General features: G+C 47.3%; 1 protein-coding gene across 1 annotated transcript in view; it reads right to left on the bottom strand.

Moving 5' to 3' along the window:
• Positions 1–25975, bottom strand: part of LOC144605203 (tyrosine-protein phosphatase non-receptor type 22-like) — a 98335-nt gene that overhangs the window by 15093 nt on the left and 57267 nt on the right. The window contains exons 13-18 of the mRNA XM_078420298.1: positions 14193–15037; positions 7605–7676; positions 6097–6209; positions 4470–4497; positions 1395–1433; positions 601–689 (exon numbers count right to left, since the gene is read on the bottom strand). Coding sequence (XP_078276424.1) covers positions 601–689; positions 1395–1433; positions 4470–4497; positions 6097–6209; positions 7605–7676; positions 14193–15037 — 1186 coding nt within the window. The remainder of the gene's footprint in view (positions 1–600; positions 690–1394; positions 1434–4469; positions 4498–6096; positions 6210–7604; positions 7677–14192; positions 15038–25975) is intronic.

The following is a 25975-nucleotide window of genomic DNA, read 5'->3' as shown; positions in this document are numbered from 1 at the left end:
CACGGCCTGGACTCACCACCTGCGGCGCTGGCCACCTTCGGATGCTGCGGGAGTGGCTGCGACTCGTCTCCGGAGACTACTTCGGCGCGGGCCGCCTAGACGTCGGAAGCCCACAGGCCCCTGGGTGGGGGCCGACATCGGGAGCTCCGGCAGCGGCAGCATCTTCGCCCGCCCCGAATCGCGGGGTTGGGTCGGCCCGCCGCGGACCTTTCACCGCGGGATTTTCTCTGCCCGGCGGGGGCTTCAATGTCGGGAGCCCCGACCGCCCCGACGTGGCAACTCCAACAGCCTGACCGCGGGAGAAGACGGCAGGGAAGAGAAAAAGACATTCTGGCCTTCCATCACAGTGAGGAGGTGACTGGAGGAGACTCACTGTGATGGATGTTTCTTTTGTTTGGTGTTGGTTATGATTGTATGTGTTATTGCATTTTTATTGATTATTCTTATTGGTCTTATTGTTGAACTGCGGGTAATTTTTCATTTCACTGCACATTTATTTGAATGTGACAAATAAATGACTATTGACTATATCGATTGATAACAGGGTACCTCCTGGAAAGGCCTTGAATGTCTTCACTGAAGAGAAGGAATCTTTCTTACCTTGCTCCTCGCAAACACCTTGTCGGGATCAGGTGATGATCTGGGATTATGCATCTCAGGAGAGGAAGCAGTATCAGACTGCGGCAAACCTGTGGACAGATTTAAATAAAACTCACATTGAAGAAACAAGGTGCAGAAAGGCTTCAGTAAGAATCCCAGCAGACACCAAAGATTCACCAGGAATTAGAGGGAACACGTGGATTAGGGTTGCCAACTTCCTCACTCCCAAATACGGGACAAAAAGTGACGTCACCACCCCACGCCTCATGTGACCTCACCCCGCGCCCCACGTGACCTCTCTCACTCCACCAATGGCGTCCACTCGGGCTGGGGGGGTGGGTTGCTACGCAACCTCTGTTAGGCGGCCTCCGGGCCTACACTGTCCGGGCCTATAGTGGCCCCTGGGCTTACATTGTCCGGGCCTACAGCCCCCCCAGGCCTAATACGGGACAAGGGCAGTCCCGTACGGGACAAGCCAATTTAGGCCAATATACGTGAAGTCCCGGCTAATACGGAACAGTTGGCAACCCTAACGTGGATAGTCAGTATAGTGATCAGTGGGAAGGCTCATTGAGAAGCTCAGGACAACATACCATGGCAATGGTTGCAGAAAGTTATAAGTAAATACAGAGGGAAACCCAGGAGGCACAAGGATGTGGAGTGGCCACAGGTGAATCACTGACAGTGAGACTGCATCACAGTTATTGCACATTGACCACCTTAATTTAGTGCAAACATGCATACAAAAATAGGTGTGGGGTGAAGCAGACATTCTAAGAGTAAATGATACTCACTCAGTGAAATTGGAAGTAATAACGATTCAGTCTTCCTCTCTGTGGGAAAAGGTTTTTGAGGAAATTAACAAATGTAAAATAGCAGCATTAATTAATGCTGCAATGCATTCAGGTTAATCTTGCAGCAGGGACACACTTCACAGTTAATTGCAAGACCATTATCAGCACTGATGTGCAGAGGGATCTTGGAGTACAAGTGCACAGCTCACTGAAGGTGGAGCACAAGTTGATAGAGTGGTAAAGCAGGCATATAGTTTGCTTACCTTCATTGCTAGGGACTTTGAATATAAGAGTCAGGAAATCATGATGCAGCTCGATAGGACTTTGGTCAGGCTGCATTTCAAATATTGCGTGCAGTTCTGGTCACCCCATTACGAGAAAGATGTGGAGGCTTTGGAGAATGTGCAGAGGAAGTTTTACAGAATGCTGCCTAGATTAGAGGGTTTCAGCTACAGAAAGAGGTTGGATAGACTTGGATTGTTTTCTCTAGAAGTTGGAGGTTAATTTGAGTCTTGTTATCTATATACTAAAACTCGTTTGTTTGTTTGTTTGTTCCTGAACTACAGCCAAAACGGTACATGATAGCACAACAATTTTTGGCCCACCTTACTCACCGGCGTCCCTTTGGTGCTAATGGAAGAAGTTTCATTGAAATCGGTGTTATATTTTAAAGGTTATTCACATTTTAAAGTTTGAATCTATCTCCAAGGGAGGGAGGAGGGGGTGGAGGGAGGGGGAGTGGAGGAAGGAGGGAGGGAGGGGGAGGGAAGGGGGGAGAGGAGGGGGGAAGAGGGGAGGGGGAGGGGGGGGTGAGGGGACAGGGGAGGGGAGGGGGAGAGGGGAGAGGGGTGAAGGGTTGGGAGAGGGTGCTGCACCAATGCAGGAGAGGTTTGGGCCCAACGGATCCAATTGGTCTAGTAAGTATATAAAATTATGAAGGGAATAGATAGGATAGACAGTCAGAAGCTTTTACCCAGGATGGAAATGTCCAGCACTGGAGGCCATAATGATAAACTGGGAGGAGAAAAGTTTAATGGGGATGTGAGGGGCATTTTTTTAATACAGAGATGGTGGGGACCTGGAATGTCAGGGGTGGTGGGGGAGGCAGATTTTATAGTGCTGTTTAAGAGTCTTTTAGATAGGTGCATGGAAATAGAGGGAATAAGGGGACATGGATCATATACTGGCAGATGAGATCAGTTTAACGTGATGTTCGGCACAAACATTGTGTTCCTGTGCATTGAGCAGTAGCAGTGAGTCAAAAATTCCCAAGTTCACTCAACAAAGCAACAAATGTCCTTAACATTCCTCAAGCATGAGATGTAATATTTTTACAAATTAATATCTGCTCATGCGGTAATTGCTAGCCTGGCTAGATTTATTGTTTGTTGCACTAGTCCTTTGAAAATGTGGCAATCGTTGGCCTTGAACCATTGAAGGCTGTAGGGTGGTGAAGGTTCTACAATCTGTTGTTAGACAGGAAGATGGATGGTCTTGAAGCAGCATTGTTGCAGGAGAGTGTGATGTACGACCAAGTTAAAATGAAGGTGCTTGAGCTACAACTTATGTTGTGCCAAGCCTTTGGGGTCTCTGACCTTTTTGATGGGGCCGGTTGCAATTTCAGGATATGGTGTGGAAGAAAGCTTGGCAAGTTGCTGCAGTTTATCCTGTCAGGAGTACATGCCACATCCACAGCGTGTCAACATTGCAGTGACGTGGCATGCTTTTTCTCTGAATGTGATTGTATTCTTTGTGTGAAACTTCATATGTCCAACGCAGGCAAATTTGCAGTGTCTTGCACAAAGATTTTTAAATTAGGTTTTGTCACAATGTACCCACTGGTGATGGATCAGAGATTAGTTTAAAGATACAGCGTGGAAACAGGCCCTTCGGCCCAATGAGTCTGCACCGACCAGCGATCCCCGCACATTCACACCATCTTACACACACTAGGGACAATTTACACATACACCAAGCCAATTAACCTACAAACCTGTACATCTTTGGAGTGTGGGAGGAAACCGAAGATCTCGGAGGAAACCCACGCAGGTCACGGGGAGAACGTACAAACTCCGTACAGACGGCACCCGTAGTCGGGATCGAACCCGGGTCTCCGGCGCTGCATTCGCTGTAAGGCAGCAACTCTACCGCTGCACAATTAGGTTGCATTTAACCAGAGTAAGTTATAGGATGTGCAGAAAATAGTTCTGGACAAGTGATTTGGAAATTCCCAAATTTTAAATCCCACTGTGGCAGCTTGGGAAATCTAACTTCAAATAATTAAGTAAAACCTAGAAGTTAAAGGAAGCACATACCACTATGCTATTAAAACATCGATTTTGTTTTAAAACTCATCTGGCTCACTAATGTTTTTCCTGGGGGATATTAGCTACCTTTTCCCAGCCTGTTCAACACATGATTCATCAATGTTGTTGGCTCTTTTCTGCCATCGCAGTTCAGGGGCAGTGAGGGATCAATAGCATAATATATGCCAGTATTGCCAGAGAGCTCCAGATCCCTTGAAGGAGGGAACAAAACTGCTCATCTCCACCATTTTCCCTCACCTCCCTTCCCCCTCCACCATACAAACACACACTCACTCACTCACTCACCAAATCCCAGCTCTTCGTTGCTAAGAGTAAGGTAACATCTACAGTAATAATCTCTCAGACTGACTGTCTCAGTGCAGAAGGTCCCATGACAATAACCACAGAGTGACATTGATGGTATGGTTGATAATTATTAGAATTATTGGGAGCTATAATTTGTACCAGAGTTGCAGGCATGACCAAATAGTTACTAGAATTATAGTTATTAGCTGCTCCATTGATTGATGTGGTATATAGCGATTCGAGTTACAGGCTTTATTATTAGTTGCCAATGTTACTGTCAAGGCTAATCGCTACAAATATGGTTAATGACCACTTGAGTTACATGCAGAATAACATTATAAGAACCGTTTTTAAATATGACCACATTGGCAATTTCATAGCTTGGGATGAAGATGAGGCAGAGAAAGTGCGGAATTGCTTGATTATTTTTCATTTGAACCATGATAGATTTGCATCAACTTACCCTGCCTAAAGCCCCTCAATTTCAAACTCTGCAACAAAAAAAAAAGAAATGGGTCAACTTTGCTTATTCAGTTTGCAGTTAAAGAAATTGAGTTTTGATGGAACCAGCAGAGTTAGTTTCCTACAGGTAGATCCCAGACAGATATCAGGTGTGGTGAAAGCAAATATTGACAATAAAATTCACCTTTAGTGCACCGGCAGAGAGTTTGTCAATCGAGGAAATGGATACTTCATAAGTTCATAAGTGATAGGAGCAGAATTAGGCCATTCAGCCCATCAAGTCTACTCTGCCATCCAATACTGGCTGATCTATCTCTCCTTCTCAACCCCATTCTCCTGCCTGCTCCTCATAACCCCTGACACCCGTACTGATCAACAATCTATATCTGCCTCAAAAATATCCATTGACTTGGCCTCCACAGCCTTCTGTGGCAATGAATTCCACAGATTCACCACCCTCTGACTAATCTCCTTCCGAAAGGAACGCCCTTTAATTCAGAGGTTATGACCTCTGGTCTTAGACTCTACCACGAGTGGAAGCACCCTCTCCACATCCACTCTATCCAGGCCTTTCACTATTCGCTAAGTTTCAATGAGGTCCCCCCTCATCCTTCTAAACTGCAGCGAGTACAGGCCCAGTTCCATTAAACGCTCATCATATGTTAACCCATGACACTTGATGATAAATACTTCGGATCTGGTACCAAACACATTACACAGCAGTGGTCCCTGTTTTCCTGAATGCTACTAAGACCTGCACTAATGCCAGCAGGCGTGGAAAGATATTGTCTCCACAAAACCTTCCTAATTCATTGGAAGGATCAGTGAACCAAGGCCAGCATCCTCTCCCAGCCCAACGTCCCCAATATTGATGCCCAAGTTACGTCGTTGGCTATCTTGGGCAGACCGTGTGCCTAACACCAGATTTCCAAAATAGACATCCAGTTCTGAGCTCTGTCACTAGAAGAGTTTACCAGGCAGACAGAAGGAAAGATTCAAGAACATAATCAAAGCCTCCAGATAAAATGCAACGTTAAAACTGACTTCAAAGAATCTCTGGCCCATTACCATTCAGAGGTAGAGGATTTGGGATGGTAAGTCTAATGGCTTGGCCCTGCACAGTGGCAGGAGTGCGCTACTTCATGAACCACCCAGCCACCCACCCCGTCAGGCAATGTCAACTCCGTCTGTTTCCAGGTCCCATGGCTGCTCTCATCAGCCACCTCAGAACCCGCAGAATTAGAGTAGAAGCATGATACAAAAAGCTGGAGTAACTCAGGGGGACAGGCAGCATCTCTGGAGAGAAGGAATGGGTGATGTTTCGGGTCGAGGCCCTTGTTCAGACATCTCGACCCGTAACGTCACCAATTCCTTCTAATGTGTGTGTCAAACTTGCATCAGCACGACATAATTTGTAAACATAGTACACTGAAAACAATAGAATAAACGAGAGTAAAAAAAGCCTCAGTGTGTGTATATTTACAGACACTCACAAATACACATATATATAGATCACAATAATAATAATAATTCTTATTAAATAGTGCTATTTGAGGTTGTAGTGTTTAATAGCCAAATGGCTGTGGGGAAGAAGCTGTTGTGAACCTGGAACCATTGGAAACCATTACCTTACTCCGTGTCTTCACATTAACAGATTGTGTGAAGCCCTCTGCTTGAGTGCAACCACTCCACTCCAAAGATGTCCCAATTTTCAGAGCGGCTGGGGCAACTGGTACAGGATCTACATTAAAGAATGAAAGATGAACTTTTTACCCTATGTGTACAACACTAAAATGTGATTGACGAACGTTGATGGATGAAAGTATGCGTTTATTGTGGGAGATGGCAATGGTTTATTAAATGATTATTTCACAGACAGTTTGAGTTGTGAGACCTTTTCGCAATGGGGTGAGATGTCCAATTATTCTTGAATTTATTTCATTCAAATTGTGCCCCTTATGGCTCAGTCGTTCTGCACAATTGCTCCTATTCTGAGTTGCAACCTGGATCTTCATGAGAGCTCATATAGTCATAGAGTCATTCAGCGTGGAAACAGGCCCTTCGCCCCAACTTGCCCATGCTAACCAACATGTCCCATCCACAAACAGAACTGTCCTGGCAGACCCATTGTTTCTGCCTGTTCATGTCCCACCGAATTAATTTTCACCTACCTCGACTCCATCCTGTCCCCCCAGGGCAGTAGAGCAGAGGGATCCAGGCCTCCTCAGAGCCCTACCATTCACTGTGTAGGTCCTGCCCTGTTTGACTTCCCAGAATGCAACACCTTACACTTCTCTGTATTAAACCATTAACCATTCCTCAGCCCACCTGCTCAACTGATCACGATCCTGCTGCAATTTTTTGACAACCATCTTTGCTATCTACAATGCCACCCACTTTAGTGTCATCTGCAAATGTACCAATCATGCCTTGTAGGTTCTCATCCAAAACAATGATATAGATGACAAAACACAATGGACCCAGTACTGAACCATGAGGTACACCATAGTCACAGGCCTCCAGTCCAAAACACCAACCTTCCACCATCACCCTCTGCTTCCACCCATCATCAGAATTCTTGAGATAGATCAAGGTCTTAGTAGAAACATAGAAACATAGAAAATAGGTGCAGGAGGAGGCCATTCGGCCCTTCGAGCCAGCACCACCATTCATTGTGATCATGGCTGATCATCCACACTCAGTAACCCGTGCCTGCCTTCTCCCCATATCCCTTGGTTCCACTAGCCCCCAGAGCTCTATCTAACTCTCTCTTAAATCCATCCAGTGATTTGGCCTCCACTGCCCTCTGTGGCAGAGAATTTCACAAATTCACAACTCTCTGGGTGAAAAAGTTCCTTCTCACCTCAGTTTTAAATGGCCTCCCCTTTATTCTAAGACTGTGGCCCCTGGTTCTGGACTCCCCCAACATTGGGAACATTTTTCCTGCATCTAGCTTGTCCAGTCCTTTTATAATTTTATATGTCTCTATAAGATCCCCCCTCATCCTTCTAAACTCCAGTGAATACAAGCCTTGTTGAGATCAAGAGGACAGATCAGTGATCTACTTAATGTGAACTTTACGATAGATCAGAGATCCACTGTCATCTTCTTTCAGAAAGATAGTTGATACACTTACTGGGATTTTCTGGCACAATGTATGATTCAGGAGTTCGCTCAGGCAGAGGAGGAGGGCTTTCTTCTTCAGAAGCTATGAAAATGAAATAAAGGAAGAAATTCACTTTTTGTCACCACTTAACCAACAAAAAAAAAACCCAGGTCTCTGCAAACTGCACAGATTAAATATAATTGTACTGACAATTTACCAAGGAAGGTTGTTGGCTGTTTTGAGCTCCGTCTCACAACAAAAACTACTTCTTGCAGGAGTTATCGAGTTGAACTTTCCCACTCAGAGAAGAACATTGAACATAAATACTCAATCAAAGCACAAACAAGTCTCCCCCTCCCACCAGTCCTGTGAATGCACTGCCATTGCCGCTGCAGTTGTGCACTGATGCAACTTATGTCAGAATGTATATTTTCCTTTGCTTGTTCAGCAGTGCGTGAGAACAGATATTGAAAGAAAACAAAACAAACGTTTATGACGTATTTTCTGAAGTGTAGTCACTATTGTGATGTACGACACTGCAGCAGCCAATTTGTGCACAACAGAACTCACACAAAAGCCAATGTGACAATGATCAGGTAAGTTCATAAATTCATAATCTTTCAACTGACTGTCGTATGTTGAAAGACTGGAGCGACCAGGCTTGTATACACTGGAATTTAGAAGGATGAGAGGGGATCTTATCGAAACGTATAAAATTATTAAGGGGTTGGACACGTTAGAGGCAGGAAACATGTTCCCAATGTTGGGGGATCCAGAACAAGGGGCCACAGTTTAAGAGTAAGGGGTAGGCCATTTAGAACGGAGATGAGGAAAAACCTTCTCAGTCAGCGAGTTGTACATCTGTGGAATTCACTGCCTCAGAAGGCAGTGGAGGCCAAGTCTCTGAATGCATTCAAGAGAGAACTAGATAGAGCTCTTAAGGATAGCAGAGTCAGGGGGTATGGGGAGAAGGCAGGAACGGAGTACTGATTGAGAATGATCAGCCATGATCACATTGAATGGTGGTGCTGGCTCGAAGGGCCAAATGGCCTACTCCTACACCTATTGTCTATTATTGTCATGTTCCAGGAGCAGAATAAGGCCATTCGGCCCATCATCCACTGCCATTCAATATCCATTGTCTTGGCCTCCACAGCCATCTGTGGCAATGAATTCCACAGATTCACCACCCTCTGACTAAAGAAATTCATCCCCATCTCCTTTCTAATGGTACGTCCTTTTATTCTGAAGCTGCGACCCCTAGTCCTAGACTCTTCCACTAGTGGAAACGCCCTCTCCACATGCACTCTATCCAGGCCTTTCACTATTGGGTAAGTTTCAATGAGGTCCCCCCTCATCCTTCTAAACTCCAGCGAGTACAGACCCAGTGCCTTCAAAAGCTCAAGATAGGCACAAAATGCTGGAGTAACTCAGCAGGACAGGCAGCATCTCTGGAGAGAAGGAATGGGTGACGTCACAGGAAAGGGAAATGAGAGATATAGACGATGATGTAGAGATATAGAACAAATGAATGAAAGATAAGCAAAAAGTAACAATGATAAAGGAAACAGGGCAATGTTAGCTGTTTTCTGGGTGAGAATGAAAAGTTGGTGTGATTTGGGTGGAGGAGGGATGGAGAGAGAGGGAATGCAGGGGTGTCTTGAAATGAGAGAAATCAAGATTTAATCAATATACCCCTGGGCTGTAAGCTGCCCAAGCGAAATATGAGATGCTGTTCCTCCAATTTACGTTTGGCCTCACTCCGACAATAGAGGAGGCCGAGGGTGGAAAGGTCAGTGTGGGAATGGGACGGGGAATTAAAGTGTTTAGCAACCGGGAGATCAGGTAGGTTCATGCGGACTGAGTGAAGGTGTTCAGCGAAACGATCGCCCAGTCTACGTTTGGTCTCGCTGATGTAGAAGAGTCCACATCTTGACCAACGGATACAGTAGATGAGGATGGAGGAGGAGCAAATGAAGCTCTGCCTAACCTGAAAGGACTGTCGGGGTTCCTGGACAGAGTCGAGGGAGGAGGTATAGGGTCAAGTGTTGCATCTTCTGCAGAAGTTGGTACCTGGGGAGGGGGTGGTTTGGGTGGGAAGGGTTGAGTTAACCAGGGAGTTGTGGAGGGAACAGTCTCTGCAGAAGGCAGAAAGGGGTAAAAATGCAAAGATGTGACTAGTGGTGGGATCCCGTTGAAGGTGGCAAAAATGTGTGAGGATTATGTGTTGTATACGACGGCTGATGGGGTGAAAGGTAAGGACGAGGGGGAGGGGGAGCAAGGGCGGAGCTGCGGGGTACCTAGGAGACACGAATGAGGGCCTCATCTATGATGGGTGAGGGGAACCCCCGTTCCCCACAGAATGAGGACATCTCGGATGTCCTGATGTGGAACACCTCAACTTGGGCGCAGATACGACGTAGACAGAGGAATAGGGAGTAGGGGATAGAGTCTTTGCAGGAGGCATGGTGGGATGAAGTGTAGTCGGGATAGTTGTGGGAGTCAGTGGGTTTGTAATTGACATTTGTCTCCTGCGATGGAGACGGTGAGATCAAGAAAGGAAAGGGAAGTGGTCTGAGATGGTCCAAGTGAATTTGAGTGCAGGATGGAAATTGGTGGTGAAGTTAATGAAGTCCATGAGTTCTGCATGGGTGCAGGAGGTAGACCGATGTAGTCATCATTGTATCGGAGATAAGAGTTCAGGGATAGGGTCAGTGTATGCCTGGAACAGGGATTGTTCAACGTACCCTACAAAGAGGCAGGCATAGCTGGGGCCCATGTGAGTGCCTTGGATTTGGAGGAAATGGAAGGTTCGAAGGAGAAGATGAGCCTTCAAAAGCTTATCAGATGTTAACCCAATCATTCCTGGGATCATTCTCATAAACCTCCTCTGGAACATCCCTTTTAGTGTGAGAGAATCTCAAACAGGGTCAATTATTGCATGAGGCCAGTCATTTAGAGCTCAAGCAAATGGGCATTTTTCTTCTGGCACAGAATAGCAAATCTTTGGAATTCTCTATCCCAGAGAGTTGTGTTGCTGGACTATTGGGGATATTTAAAGAGGATTGAATCACAGGCTAATTTTGCTATTTTTTCATATGATGAGTTTCTATGTCCACCATTTGTTCTTATATTTTTCTGAAACCCTATAATTCCCCCCGAGAACATTTTTCTGGTCATTTAAAAAACATTCTGTGGGTATTCATTTCCAGTGGTTTTGTGAATATGTCTTCAGTTGGATGCGAAAAAGCCTGTGAAAAAAACAACTTCTATCTGGTGCGATGAAGAAGGAATGATATCAAGAGGTCTTAAAGCATAAAGAGTGAACATGTGAGGACTGCAAAAAGCTGTTATTCGGTGACAAAAGCCATTTCCTGGTTCAGGGACAACGTAGCCAACCCGAAACATCACCCATTCCTTCTCTCCAGAGAGGTTGCCTGTTCCGCTGACTTACTCCAGTAGTTTGTGTCCATCTTCGGCGTAAACAAGCATCTGCAGTTCCTTTCTACACAACACGTTTGGAGATCAGTCGGAGAGCCAGTGAGAAAATGCCACATTGACCTGTTCACACAACATACTGAAAAGATGGGTGAGTTGTGTAGGAAAATAACAGCAGATGCTGGTACAAAATGCTGGAGTAACTCAGCGGGTCAGGCAGCATCTCTGGAGAGAAGGAAAGGGTGACCTTTCAGGTCAAGACCCTTCTTCAGCGTCAGTAGATTGAGTGGCCAACAGAGTGAATAATTCTTGTTTCCAGTTTACACCTACCCAGAGGATGGGTAAAGCCTCACGTTAGCGTCTCGGCCAAAAGACAGCAACATGACAGTGCAGTCCTCATCAAATTAGCTGTGGTCTAATTGAAGGCTGAAATAGGATTTAGGGGTGAATTAGTTCTTCCGTTTGCAGGTTCCTTTGAGGAGCTGGATGTAAAACGTCAATCTGAACAATCATCAGTTCATTTCTTTGTTGCAAGTGATTATGAACGACACATTCTGCATTGTCAGAGTCAGATGGGTTCAAGTTGGTAATAGAGTCATAGAGTGATACAGTGTGGAAACAGGCCCTTCGGCCCAACTCACCGACACCGGCCAACAATGTCCCAGCTACATTAGTCCCATTTGCCCGTGCTTGGTCCATATCCCTCCAAACCTGTCCTATCGATGTACCTGTCTAACTGTTTTTTAAACAATGGGATAGTCCCAGCCTCAACTAACTCCTCTGGCAGCTTGTTCCATGCACCCTTTGTGTGAAAAAGTTACCCCTTGGATTCCTATTAAATCTTTTCCCCTTCACCTTGAACCTATGTCCTATGGTCCTCGATTCCCCTATTCTGGGCAAGGGACTCTTTCTTATAACATGGAAATAATATCTTTCCAATAACATGGTGCCCAGAACTGAACAATATTCTAAATGCGGTCTCACCAACGTCTTATACAACTGCAACATGACCTCTTAACTTCTATACACAATACTCTGACTGATGAAGGCCAAAGTGCCAAAAGCCTTTTTGACCACCTTATCTACCTGCAACTCGACCTTCAAGGAACCATGCACATGTAATCCTAGATCCCTCTGCTCTACAACACTACCCAGAGGCCTACCATTCACTGTGTAGTTCCTGACCTTGTTCGACGTTCCAAAATGCAACACCACACTTCTTTGTATTAAATTCCATCAACCATTCCTCCACCCACCTGGCCAATCGATCCAGATCCTGCTGCAATCTTTCACAACCATCTGCACTTTCTGCAAAACCACTAACATTTGTATCATCAGCAAACTTGCTAATCTTGCCCTGTCTGTTCTCATCCAAATCATTGATGTAGATGACAAACAGTAACGGGCCCAGCACCAAACCCTGAGGCACACCACTAGTCACAGGCCTCCAGTCTGAGAAGCAACCTTCCACCATCACCCTCTGCTTCCTTCCATGGAGCCAATTTGCTACCCATTCAGCTATCTCTCCTTGGATCCCATGCAGAGCAGCCTACTATGCGGAACCTTGTCGAATGCCTTACTGAAGTCCATGTACACATCTACAGCTCTGCCATCATCAACCTTTTTGGTCACGTCTTCAAAAGATTCAATCAAATTTGTGAGACACGACCTCCCATGTATAAAACCATGCTGACTATCCCTCATCAGACTTTGTCCGTCTAAATGCCTGTATATCCTATCCCTCAGAATACTCTCCAGTAACTTACCAACTACAGATGTTAAGCTCACCGGCCTATAGTTCCCAACATTTTCCCTGCAGCCCTGCTAGAAAAGAGGCACAACATTTGCCACCCTCCAGTCTTCCTGCACCTCTCCTGTATTTAAGGACAACTCGTAAATTTCAACCAGGGCTCCCACAATTTCCTTTGGTGATAAGCAAATAGATCTAAGCCGTACGATCTGTGGTCCTGAACATGAAGCAAGCAGCTCTGCCACAATAGACACATTGCATTAATTTACAATCTACATTCAGAAACCTGTTCCCACAATGTTGCGCTAACTTGGTACAAGTAATTAGTTTGTTAAGATAATTCAGAAAGCAGTTATGAGTCAAATAACTCAGCCTCTCTGGAAAAGGATGTTAGATCACCAGCCCTCAGGATATACACAAAAATCTGGACGGTCACGGTGGCGCAGCGGTAGAGTTGCTGCCTTACAGCGAATGCAGCGCCGGAGACTCAGGTTCGATCCTGACTACGGCCGCTGTCTGTACGGAGATTGTACGTTCTCCCCGTGACCTGCGTGGGTTTTCTCCGAGATCTTCGGTTTCCTCCCACACTCCAAAGACGTACAGGTATGGAGGTTAATTGGCTGGGCAAAAGTAAAAATTGTCCCTAGTGTGTGTAGGATAGTGTTAGTGTGCGGGGATCGCTGGGCGGCACGGACCCAGCGGGCCGAAGGGCCTGTTTCTGCGCTGTATCTCTAAATCTCTAAATCTAAAATCTAAACTCAGCGGGACAGGCAGCATCTCTGGAGAGAAGGAATGGGTTACGTTTCGGGTCGAGACCCTTCTTCAGCCTGAAAGTGGGATGGGAGCTGCTTCACGTCTTCGTCGTCCACCCTGGGTAGTTCTACGGAACTGGCAGAATTTACAGCAAAGCGACAACTACGATACTCTGAAGCACCAATTGCCACGTTTGATTGTTGTAGTTGACGTACGAAAGAAGAAGCCTGAAAGTCATGGGAAATGGAAACAAGAGATATAGACGGTGAAGTGAAGAGAACCATGAATGAACGATATGCAAAAAAGTAACGATGATAAAGGAAACAGGCCATTGTTTGCTGTTTGTTGTGTGAGAGTGAGAAGCTGGTGCAACTTGGGTGGGGGAGGGATGGAGACAGAGGGAATGCAAGGGTTACTTGAAGTTGGAGAAATCAATATTCATACCACTGGGCTGTAAGCTGCCCAAGCAAAATATGAGATACTGTTCCTCCAATTTACGTTTAGCCTCACTCTGACAATGGAGGAGACCAAGGACAGAAAGGTCAGTGTGGGAATGGGAAGGGGAATTAAAGTGTCCAGCAACCAGGAGATCCTTCCCTAAGGATATTGGTTTAATTCCCAACCAGCTTCATGGTCACTTTCTCTGCATCGAACTTCACAGCATTGTCAATACTTACTCATTTCTTTCATAACTTCTGGGGTGTGATGATCCCATCCTTCCTCCATGGACTCTGCTCGAATGTGTTGGAAGGATCTTGGGCAGGCTGGAAGCTCACTGTACTCATTCTCAGAACAGCTCCTAGCCGAGATCAGATTATCTAGGTGTTGGCAGGGTGAGTCCCGACAGGAGAACATGTTGTCCTCCAGTAGTTGTCCCTGTGCTGAGCCAGGAGGGGAAAAATAAGGATCTTCAGTGAGATAGGTGGTAGGAAACATTGCCTGGGAACTGAGATGCGAGAAGGATTGGCTCCCTGGGTTTTCGTGAACATTTGTCTTATCTTCTTGAGCAGATTCCCACTGACAGGGATTCCAGGTTCTCCCTGCTGGTGGTAAACTATTGCATTTGGTTGAGGGCGAGCCATTGGAAAAGAAACTCAGCAATTCTAAGGAACCCATGTTGTTGTTTTGCTTGATGTCGAATGATGCCTTTGGATCGACCAGATCGTGACTTGTGATGGTGAATGGGTTTGACTTGGCCCTGGTCAAGCATAGCTTGTTTGCTGATTGTATTGCGTTGTGCGATAGTCTCTCTGAGTTGTGGGATAATTCACCCCATGATGTCCTTTTAATGTTTCTGTCAAGGCCCAGGCTCATCTGTCCTTCTGGTCCTCTCTCAGTAGGACATCCTGCCACGCACGTATGTTGAGAAAGATCTTCATTTTTGCTGGGGTTACTGTCCAAGTCTGTTATTAATCCATGAGACCGGCTGTATCTAATGGAGTGGAATCCTGACTGGTTGTATTGATCCACTATCAGCAAGTCCTGTACCATGAATTGTAAACTTATTTCCTCTTTTGCTGGCCTGCAAAGATAAGAAAGTGCAGTTAAGTAAATATACAGCACTTTTAGTCACCCGTAGCAACTAAGGTTCTGAATTGAGTTGTATCAGATCTTATCCCTTCACTGAATTGTTGTGAATGGTAATTGAAGTAAATAACGGTGAAAATAAAGCTATTCTTCATTACTGATGGGAAAATTCAATTGCATTATAATGAATGGATAAATGTCAAAATTGGACATAACATGAATTGCACCTTACTAACATTAGTTTCATGAAAACCGCATATTTTTGCCCAGGAAAGGGTTAAGTGGCATAACGTTGCTATCTCTACATCACAGATATAAACTGAATTTGCTGCAGAAAATTAAGCCAGTGCATTTTAAGCCTAAATATTCTTTTATAACAATGATGTTATTTAGTCTGAGCCAACTTCACTGAAAGTAAATTTAGCTATTTTTTTATTGTCAATAAAATTTAAGTATTGGAAGTATGACACAACATTTTAGTTGTTGAAGATTTCAGTCCAGATTGTGTCGCAGTCTAGTCTTTCTCTCTTCCTCCCCCCCCCCCCCCCCCCCCTCCAGCTCCCCCATGTTTTCCTTTAACAATCTGATCTGCCAATATTGTGTTCCTTCATTCCACTGTATACTGATTGGTTCAAGCTCTGTGGCATGGATGCTGGAGTAATTCAGTGGGACACGCAGCATCTCTGGATAGAAGGAATGGGTGACACTTTGGGTCGAGACCCTTCTTCAGACTGAGTCAGGGGAGATGGAAATACAGAGGTAAGGAAGTGTCAGACTGAGTGAGGCCCAGTGCAAATTGGAGGAACAACCCCATATATTTCGCTTGGCCAGCTTACACCCCAGCGGTATAAACATTGACTTCTCTAACTTCAAGTAACCCTTGCCTTCCCTCTCTCTCCATCCCTCCCCCCATCCCAGTTCTCCGACTAGTCTGACTGTCCTCATTTACATTTTATCTCTCCGAGCTATCAACGATCTATTCTACATTTTTCTTGATCTCCATTCCCTTTGTCTCGTTTTCACACCTTACACTTCCTTATCCCTGTATCTCCCTCTCCCCTGATTCAGTCTGAAGAAGGGTCTCGACCCGAAACATCACCCATTCCTTCTATCCAGAGATTGGTTAGGGAGTTGCTTCTTGACCTGTCTATGCAGTTTCCACATGCCTCTAGGTGGCAGCAGGCTATTTTCCTTTACAACCAACAGCAGCATGTCATGCAAAATGCTGTTGAGCTGTACTAAGTTCCATTTAGCCCACTGTCTAGATTCTCCCCCACCCACGAGTGCCTCCCACCTGCCCGTGCTTACTTGCGGCGGATGTAAAGTGTGCTATATTTGGCTGGTCTGCGAACCAATCTTGAATAGCCAGTAAATTATAACTCTACAGATTTCTCAGAGAGATTAGGAGCTTCAGAACAAAGGTTTGTACCTTACTGCAGATCTCAGCAAGTAACGTTGCTTGTGTATTCACTAATTACACTCCCAAGCACAAACATACCACTGTGGTTTCTCCACAAAAATGTGTGAATCACCTTTTCGCAAATATATAACACCTATATTTTCAGTCTGTCAAATGGATTTCTGAGATGTCGGGGCTTTATCTATATTTGCATTTCAGGCGTTCTAGTTGCTACTGGATCTGAAGAATGCAAGATATCTTGACTGAACTCATTGCTAGCTTCTGTTTCTTGGTCACCAGTTGGTTCTATATCCACTTCGGGAAGAAATTCATCAATACACTTCCCTCCGGCTGCAATCATTCGGTTGGAGCAGGCCCTTGGAGGGCATCTACAACACACGATGCCTCAGAAAAGCCACCAGCATCCACAAAGACTCCTCACACCCCTGCAACAGTCTGTTCGAACTTCTACCATCGGGCAGACGCTACAAGGCCTTCTATGCCCGCACCTCCAGACTCAGGAACAGCTTCATCCCCAGGGCCATAGCTGCCATGAACCAGTCCTGCTGAACCGGATGGTCACATCGCACAGTGAACCGGCACAGATCTACTTGCACTTTATTCTGTTTTAAAACTGTTCTAATTTGTTTCATTGGGTTGTTTAAATTAATACTGACTAGCTAATTGATTTATTGCATCGTATGGGAGGCGCATTCCCAATCTCGTTGTACCCCTGTACAATGACAATAAAGATATATTGTATTGTTTGTGTGGATCCCTCTGACTTTTGAGCTTCATCTTTTAATAAATATCATTTTTGACTACAGATTTGTCCTACCACACAAAATCTGACTTCCACGAATTATGGAGGCACAAGGAACTGCAGATGCTGTAATGTTGAGCAAAGTGCTGGAGGAACTCAGCTGGTCAGGGAGCATTTGTGGAGGGAATGCACAGATGGCATTTTGGGTTGTGACTATTCTTCCATTCTACAGTTGCTCATCAGTAGCAAAACACTGAAGTTTTATTATGTCTGAATTACTTTTCTCTGCCTCTTCCTCATGAGGGTGTTTGGGATATTCTTTTAACTGCCACCTCTCGATCCTCTCCTCTGAAGTTGGCTGCACCAAACTTAAGTTGTTGAAATCTTAGGTGGATTAACAAATCTGGTGGAGTGACTCCTGGAGTAGAATGTATCATGTGACATTTAAACAAGAAGTTAGTCATCCTATGATTCCTAAGTGATCATAGAAAACCTGTCTCTTTGAGACTCCCTTCAGAATATGCACTGAACTTTCCACTACATTGTAGAAGACCAAACAGTATGGGGGATGAAATGAATGTGGGAAAACATTATATCTTATGAATCATTGACACACATATTTGTTAGCTATTTCAAAGGTCAAAGATGAGTCAAGGGACATCACCCTCCCCTACCGGTTTCATCTGTCAATTCCCCACATGCCTACCCACCAGTGTTTATTCTCCCTTGATTCATCTTTCCTAAACCTCCCCCCATTTGATTTCATCTGCCCACCCTCTCTCCCTTCTCTGGTTCCACCTATCAGCCTCTGTCTCTACCCTTTTCCCGTCTCTCTCCACCCGGGTCCATCTGCCTATTTTTTTCTCTTCTTATGTTTCCATTTCTCGCCCACCAGCCTCCATCACATCTCCTCTATCTCACTTCTATACACTGACCATCTCACCTCTACACTCTCAATCCTGATGCAGGGTGTCATCCTGAAATAACGACCATCCCTTTGCCTCCAGAGATGCTGCCTGATACAGTAAGATCCTCCTGCAGTTTATTATTTCCTCCTGAAATGGTAACACTGGCCATATCCATGTCTGTCGTAGGTCTTTGGTGATATTATTCTTTACTCCTGAAAAGCTGTGTGTACCGATACTAATTCTTCTAAATCTCTAACAATACCTGGGCACGACACAAAATTCCAGATAAACCCTTCATCTACACAGCATCCCTCTCCCCATCAGAACTGCCCCCTCCATCGACTCCTTTAAGTCCAGGCTCAAAACCTATTTCTACTCCCTAGCGTTTGAGGCCCTCTGAGGGGGCGCTGTGAACTGTTTATGTATGTGCTGTTATGTTTATGTGCCATTGTATGTTCGTTCTTCGTACCTGAACTGATGTACAGCACTTTGGTCAACGTGGGTTGTTTTTAAATGTGCTATACAAATAAAATTGACTTGACTTGACTTGACTACACATTGCTCACATAATCTGAATGTGACTGTAGGAGCCATTTATGTTTAGACTAGCTACTGTCGGCATTTTATATTATTTTGTCTAGATATAGCTTGCCTTATTATTTTGGGCACTTGGGGGCGGTCGTTAGATGAACAGGGTGGTGTATATATATGGGCATTAAGGACTGGGAGTGGAACAAACCTGGAAAAGACCTGGAGACCTGGGACCAGACCAGGGTCAGAGCAGCCAGCTACGACTTGTATGCGAAATAAGTACAGCCTGTTATGTTCATCTCCTTGTTTGTACAACTACTTCAATAAACAACTAATTAAACTGGAGATCCGACTGGAAGATCTGTTCTGTTGGGGTTTGCGTAAGATCATTCCGACTCTCCGTGCAGTAATGGCAATTAGAAAATAATTTATTGGATAAGTCTGGAAGTTGCCATTGCAGTGACTTTTCCAAAATCTGCCTACTCAGTAAAATGCAGATGAATATTCCACAAGCCTTATTCAAACATCCTTGGTGAGTGTATAATCTAAATCTCCTGCTGCAAACCCTTAATAAATTTACATGTCATATAGCCGGAAAATGAAACAATGATGTTTAACCTATAACGTGGGTGCCTCTACCCACGATGAAATAACCTGTATAACATCTGCTAATAGTAATGCTAATAATTGTCTTTTTATAATATGCCATTGTATTTGCTTCATAATATTAAGTACTTCATCTGAGTACTTTTCCAGACTGACTGTGCTTTCCGAGGGGAGGGGGTGAATGAAACATTTGCTGTTGGTGCCTCTACCCACGATGAAATAACCCTTTGGTACCTCACTGAACATTTCCACCTCATGAGTTGGGGAAGTTTCCAATTGTGGGAGTCTCCACCCGTGGGAGAATCTTGAACGACGGAACGTGGTTGCAAGATTAGAGGATAGACATAAAAAGCTGGCGTGACTCAGGGTCTCGACCCGAAACGTCACCCATTCCTTCTCTCCAGACATGCTGCCTGTCCCGCTGAGCTACTCCAGCTTTTTGTGTCTATCTTCGGTTTGAGCCAGCATCTGAAATTCCCTCCTGAACATTTAAAACGGGGGCATTTAGAAACTGCTTATTGAAAGGAATCTCTGCCATTCTCAGCCCTGGAGAGTTACAGAGGCTGGAACATTGGGGATATGGAAGGAGGGAGGATCAGGGAATTGACCATTACAGTGATTTGGCACAGGGAAGAAGGTGAGACTGAGTATGAGGTCATGTTATTCCAGGGAGTGTTCATGGACTAGTTCCCCTACTTGTACTTCAGTGAGAAACCATGGGACAGATGCATGTACTTCAGTAATATTTTGTGCTGGAGTAACTCAGCGGGTAACTCAGTTACTCAGCATCCATCGTACCCTGGGTATATCCTGGCAAGACAGAGTGTCCAACGCCGAGCTTCTGTCTGGCGCTGGCCTTCCCAGTATGTACACTCTACTCAGGCAGCTCAGGCTGCGGTGGCTGGGCCATGTCCACCGCATGGAGGATGGCCGTATTCCAACAGACATCCTCTATGGAGAGCTGACATCTGGGAGGAGAACCATCGGCCTCCCCCAGCTACGTTACAAGGATGTCTGCAAGAGAGATATGAAGGCGCTCGACATCGATGTGGAGTCCTGGGAGAGCCTTGCAGCTGACCGCACGAGGTGGAGAGGTACCCTGGACCAACATCTCAAAACGGGGGAAGGGAAACTGATGAACGCAGCGGCAGACAAGCGGGCACGCAGAAAGGAGCGCAGCAACTTCAACAGACCAGAGACCACACACAAATGTGACCTTTGTGACAGAGACTGTCACTCCCACATTGGTCTCTTCAGCCACAAGCGACGCTGCTCTAGCCGAGATGTGGTGCAAGCAGCCAACTAGGATGCATCACTCATGGTCAGCTATGACCGAGAGGGGCTAAGAACTCAGCGGGTCAGGCAGCATCTGCGGAGGGAATGTATATGCAACATTTCAGGTCGTGGGATCCTGACCTAAATTTATGCCGATACACAGATTCTGGGGATCTCCACAGATGCTGCCTGACCCACTGAGTTACTCCAGCACTTTGTGTTTTACTAAAGATTCCAGCTTCTGCAGTTCCTTGTGTCTCTGAGTTGCATGTTATTGCTCCAGCTACAATTGGCACTCTATTGTCATGGCGAAGGCTGCATTGTCTGAGACTACAGTAAACTCCAAATCACTTCTGGGTTGAAATCCTTCCGGTGTAGCGACCATAGAGAGTGGTCCCGGTCGTCGAACCCTCAGATTGGCTGGAGAGGTCACGTGTAGGCGCGACCGTAGGGATTGGTCCAGAGAGCGACATCGCTGATTGGACAGCGATGTCATGTGCGCTTTTGGCGCCCAAAAAGAGTAGTTCAGAGAAGTCTTCGAAGAAGACAGTGAGTTTTTGATGGTTGTCCTTTACCTTGTTGTTTAACCTTTGTTTTCGAATATTGCTGTCGCAATAAACTTCTTCTACAACGAACAAGTTTCCGGACTCGCCATATTGGTGACCCCGACGTGATCTGGACGATCACCGACCATGCAGGAACACGACGCCCCGTTGTTGGATGCTGCGCCTGGCACACCGGAGTTAAGCGCAGTAAGCGTTCACCTTCTGTCGTTTTGGACACATCAACCGCAATCTTGGTTTGTCCACACCGAAGCCCAATTTCATTTAAGGAACATATCGGCCGACGCGACGAAGTATTACTATCTCGTCAGTGCTCTATCACCGGAGACGACCACACGCGTGATGCGGTTCATCGTTAATCCGCCTGCGGAAAACAAGTACGAGGCAATGAAGACATTGTTACTGCGAACCTTCGGGTTTCATAGGCACGATCGCGCTAAAAAACTTCTGCACCTACCGGACCTCGGGGATCGACTGCCGTCCGTTCTCATGGCCGAGATGATGATGCTAGCCAGTGAGTATACGGATTGCCTCATGTTCGAGCAGGCATTCCGAGAGAAGCTTCCCGAAGATGTCAGACTTCTGCTCACGGATTGTTCTTATAAGGACCCCGAAGCATATGCAGAGAAAGCGGATGCGCTCATAGCGGCTAAATCGAAGGCAAGTGGTTCGATCAACAAGGTCTCGACATCAGTGACCACGCCACAGCGACATCAAGATGGCGCCGCGTCTCCCGCCAGTCCTCCAAAAGCCCGCCAAAAGGATCCGCACAAGCGCGGCTGGTGCTATTATCACCTACGATGGGGTAGAGAATCCCGCAACTGCCGCTCACCTTGTACTTTCGCGGGAAATGCCTCGGCCGATCGTACATAGGGGCAGTTGCGATTGGCCAGAACCGACGCTTCTACGTCCGAGATCGATTCACGGACACAGAATTTTTGGTGGACACGGGAGCCATTGTCAGTATAGTGCCGCCGACTGACCTCGAGACCAGATCGGGTAAGACAGGTCCCACCCTCATCGCGGTTAATGGCAGCCCCATTCGCACTTTCGGTACACGGAAGATGTCCCTTGTGTTAGGCCTCCGCACGTACGAATGGCCATTCATCGTAGCAGACGTCAGACAAGCGATCCTAGATTTTCTCTGGGCCTTTTCACTGGTCCCTGATGTCCGCGGTAACGGCCTCCGACCCTCCGCCAGCGAGGAGCCCGTCGCTCCGACAATCGCCTCCCCGCTCAGCCCTACTGTCCAGGCCGTTGTCGCGGCCCCTGACTCGTATGCTGAGGTCCTGGCGGAGTTTCCAGAGCTGCTCATCCAGCGTTTTGACGCCCTTTCGGCCAAGCATGGCGTGGTACACCACATTCGCACCAAGGGCCCTCCCGTTTTCGCTCGGGCCAGGAGACTACCGCCAGACAAACTGGTGGTGGCGCGGGCGGAATTCAGGAAAATGGAGGAAATGGGCATTGTCCGTCAGTCCGACAGCCCGTGGGCCTCGCCGTTGCATATGGTCTCCAAAGCATCTGGGGGGTGGAGACCATGTGGCGATTATCGGCGTCTCAATGCTGTCACCACGGCTGATCGCTACCCCATACCGCACCTGCAGGACTTTTCGTCTGGGCAGGAAGGGGCGTCTTGGTTTTCTCCAAGATCGATTTGGTGCGAGGATACCACCAAATTCCTGTGCGGCCGGAGGACATACAAAAAACTGCCACGATCACTCCGTTCGGGTTGTTCGAATGGTTGCGCATGCCTTTCGGTTTAAAGAACGCGGCACAGGCTTTCCAGCGACTGATGGACCGTGTGGGTCGGGGTTTACCCTTTGTGTTTATTTATTTGGACGACATCCTGGTCGCCAGCCCCTCAGTGCAGGAACACCAGGTCCACTTGCGGACTGTGTTCCAGAGGCTCCAAGACCACGGGCTCATTATCCAACCCTCCAAGTGTCAATTCGGCCTCCCTTCTCTTGATTTTTTAGGGCACAGAATCACCCCTGCCGGTGCCACCCCTTTGCCCGAGAAGGTGGAGGCTATCCGGGCATTTCCCAGGCCCACCACAGTGAAAGGGTTGCAGGAGTTCGTAGGTATGGTTAACTTCTACCATAGGTTCGTTCCGGCAGCTGCGCGGGTTATGCGCCCACTCTTCCAGTGCCTTGCGGGAAAAGCGGTAGAGTTGATATGGTCCCCGGCCGCAGAGTCGGCTTTTAGAGCAGCTAAGGCAGCCTTGGCAGACGCCACCATGTTGGTCCACCCGAGCCCCTCCGCCCCCACGGCCCTGACGGTTGACGCCTCTGACGTGGCGGTGGGTGGGGTCTTGGAGCAGCAGGTCGGTGGCCGTTGGCAGCCCTTGGCGTTTTTCAGCCGGCAACTAAATTCGGCTGAGCTGAAGTATAGCGCATTTGACCGAGAGCTTCTGGCCCTCTATTTAGCTGTTCGTCATTTCAGGTATTTCCTTGAGGGCCGCCCATTTGTGGCCTTTACGGACCACAAACCATTAACATTTGCATTTTTCAAATTGTCTGACCCATAGTCGGCCCGCCAGCAGCGGCACCTGACTGCCATCTCCGAATTTACCACTGATGTCCGTCATGTCGCGGGTAAGCTTAATGCCGTTGCTGACGCCCTGTCTAGACCTGCTTGTTCCCCCATTTCGGCGGTGGACTGCGAGGTGGATCCCCAGGAGCTTGCGGAGGCACAGCTTCTAGCGGATACCGCCTCGGCATACCAGTCCACCACTTCGGGATTGAAGTTGGCTCAGGTAGCCTGCGGGTCGGAAGGCATAAAAGTCTGGTGTGATGTTTCCCTTCCCCGTCCCAGGCCGGTAGTGCCGCCCTCCCTTCAGCGCCGGGTTTTCGATGCCATTCACGGGCACCCGTCCATCCGCTCCACCTCTGCTTTAGTAGCAGCTCGGTTTGTCTGGCATGGCCTACGTCAACAGGTAGCAGTTTGGGCACGTTCCTGCGTTCCCTGCCAGACCGCTAAAGTCCAGCGCCATGTCCAGCCCCCCGTACAGGAGTTTGAGGTCCCAGCAGTTCGTTTTTTCCACATTTACGTGGATTTAGTCGGTCCCTTGCCTTCCTCCCGGGGCTACACCCATCTCCTCACGGTGGTGGATCGGTTCACCCGGTGGCCAGAGGCTTTCCCATTGTCTGATATCTCGGCAGCCTCTTGTGCCAGGACTTTGGCCCTACATTGGGTAGCACGTTTCGGGGTCCCGGCAGTTATTACCACTGACAGGGGACCGCAGTTCACTTCGTCCCTCTGGGCCGCGCTCGCAGAGCTGTACGGTTCCAAGTTACAACCCACTACTGCATACCACCCCCAGGCAAATGGACTTGTAGAGAGGTTCCACCGTCAACTTAAAGCGTCCCTCAGTGCGAGGCTTGAAGGCCCGGACTGGGTGGACCAACTCCCCTGGGTCCTTCTGGGCATCCGGACCGCTCCTAAGCAAGATCTCGGTACTTCGTCCGCGGAGCTAGTATATGGCTCGCCACTTAGAATACCCGGAGATTTGCTTCCGGACCCCCCCGACCAGCTGCCTCCAGTCCCATCAGTTTTAGCTTCGCTCCGGGCACGGGTGGGTTCCCTGGCCCCAGTTCCGACTTCACGTCATGGGTGTCCCAGGGTACACGAACCACTTTCCCTGAAGGACTGTGAGTTTGTGTTTTTGCGAAAGGATTCCCATCGTGCCCCGCTGCAGAAGGTCTACGAAGGGCCGTTCCGGGTTTTGCGTAAGGGGACGGCTACCTTCACCTTAGACGTGGGCGGCAGGAGTGAGCTCGTCTCGGTGTCCAGGCTGAAACCTGCACACTTGGATCCAGACCAACCAGTCCTGGTCGGCCAACCACCTAGGAGAGGCCGGCCTCCAGCAGTCCCGATCAGTCCAGAACCCCCCGCTCAGGCTGTTCCACCAAGCACGGAATCCCAGGCTCCTGTGGTTCAGGCTGCTCCTCTCCCTACTCGTTCGGGTCGCGAAATCCGGCTCCCTACTAGGTTCCGTACCTCGGGTTCTGGGGGGGGTCATGTAGCGACCACAGAGAGTGGTCCCGGTCGTCGAACCCTCAGATTGGCTGGAGAGGTCACGTGTAGGCGCGACCGTAGGGATTGGTCCAGAGAGCGACATCGCTGATTGGACAGCGATGTCATGTGCGCTTTTGGCGCCCAAAAAGAGTAGTTCGAAGAAGACAGTGAGTTTTTGATGGTTGTCCTTTACCTTGTTGTTTAACCTTTGTATTCGAATATTGCTGTCGCAATAAACTTCTTCTACAACGAACAAGTTTCTGGACTCGCCATACCGGAATGAATTGAAGATGTTTCCAATATTCTAACGATTTTTTTTGTCTTTGATAGACGATGTTCTTTATTTATAGGGCGGCACGGTAGCGCAGCGGTAGAGTTGCTACTTTACAGCGAATGCAGTGCCGGAGACTCAGGTTCGATCCTGACTACGGGTGCTGCACTGTAAGGAGTTTGCACGTTCTCCCCGTGAACTGCGTGGGTTTTCTCCGAGATCTTCGGTTTCCTCCCACACTCCAAAGACGTACAGGTATGTAGGTTAATTGGCTGGGTAAATGTAAAAATTGTCCCTAGTGGGTGTAGGATAGTGTTAGAGTACGGGGATCGCTGGGCGGCACGGACTTGGCGGGCCGAAAAGGCCTGTTTCCGGCTGTATATATATGATATGATATGATAAAGAGAGTTTGGTGTATATCACTCCCTCCATACCACAGAGGAACAGATGCTGTGAGCAAGTGGCTTGGAAACATTGAAGGTTTCCCCCGCTGATCACAGACAGTACCATCTTTACCACTACAGTTGGGTTACAGTTGTACAGGAGTGGATGACATTTTGATGAACCACACACACACATTTATAAATAACAGTATGTGTG

The sequence above is a fragment of the Rhinoraja longicauda genome, chromosome 24 (assembly GCF_053455715.1).
Source record: "Rhinoraja longicauda isolate Sanriku21f chromosome 24, sRhiLon1.1, whole genome shotgun sequence".
Taxonomy (NCBI): Eukaryota; Metazoa; Chordata; class Chondrichthyes; order Rajiformes; family Arhynchobatidae; genus Rhinoraja; species Rhinoraja longicauda.
Note: the sequence above shows the minus strand (reverse complement) of the source record. Positions and strands in the feature narration are given on the sequence as shown.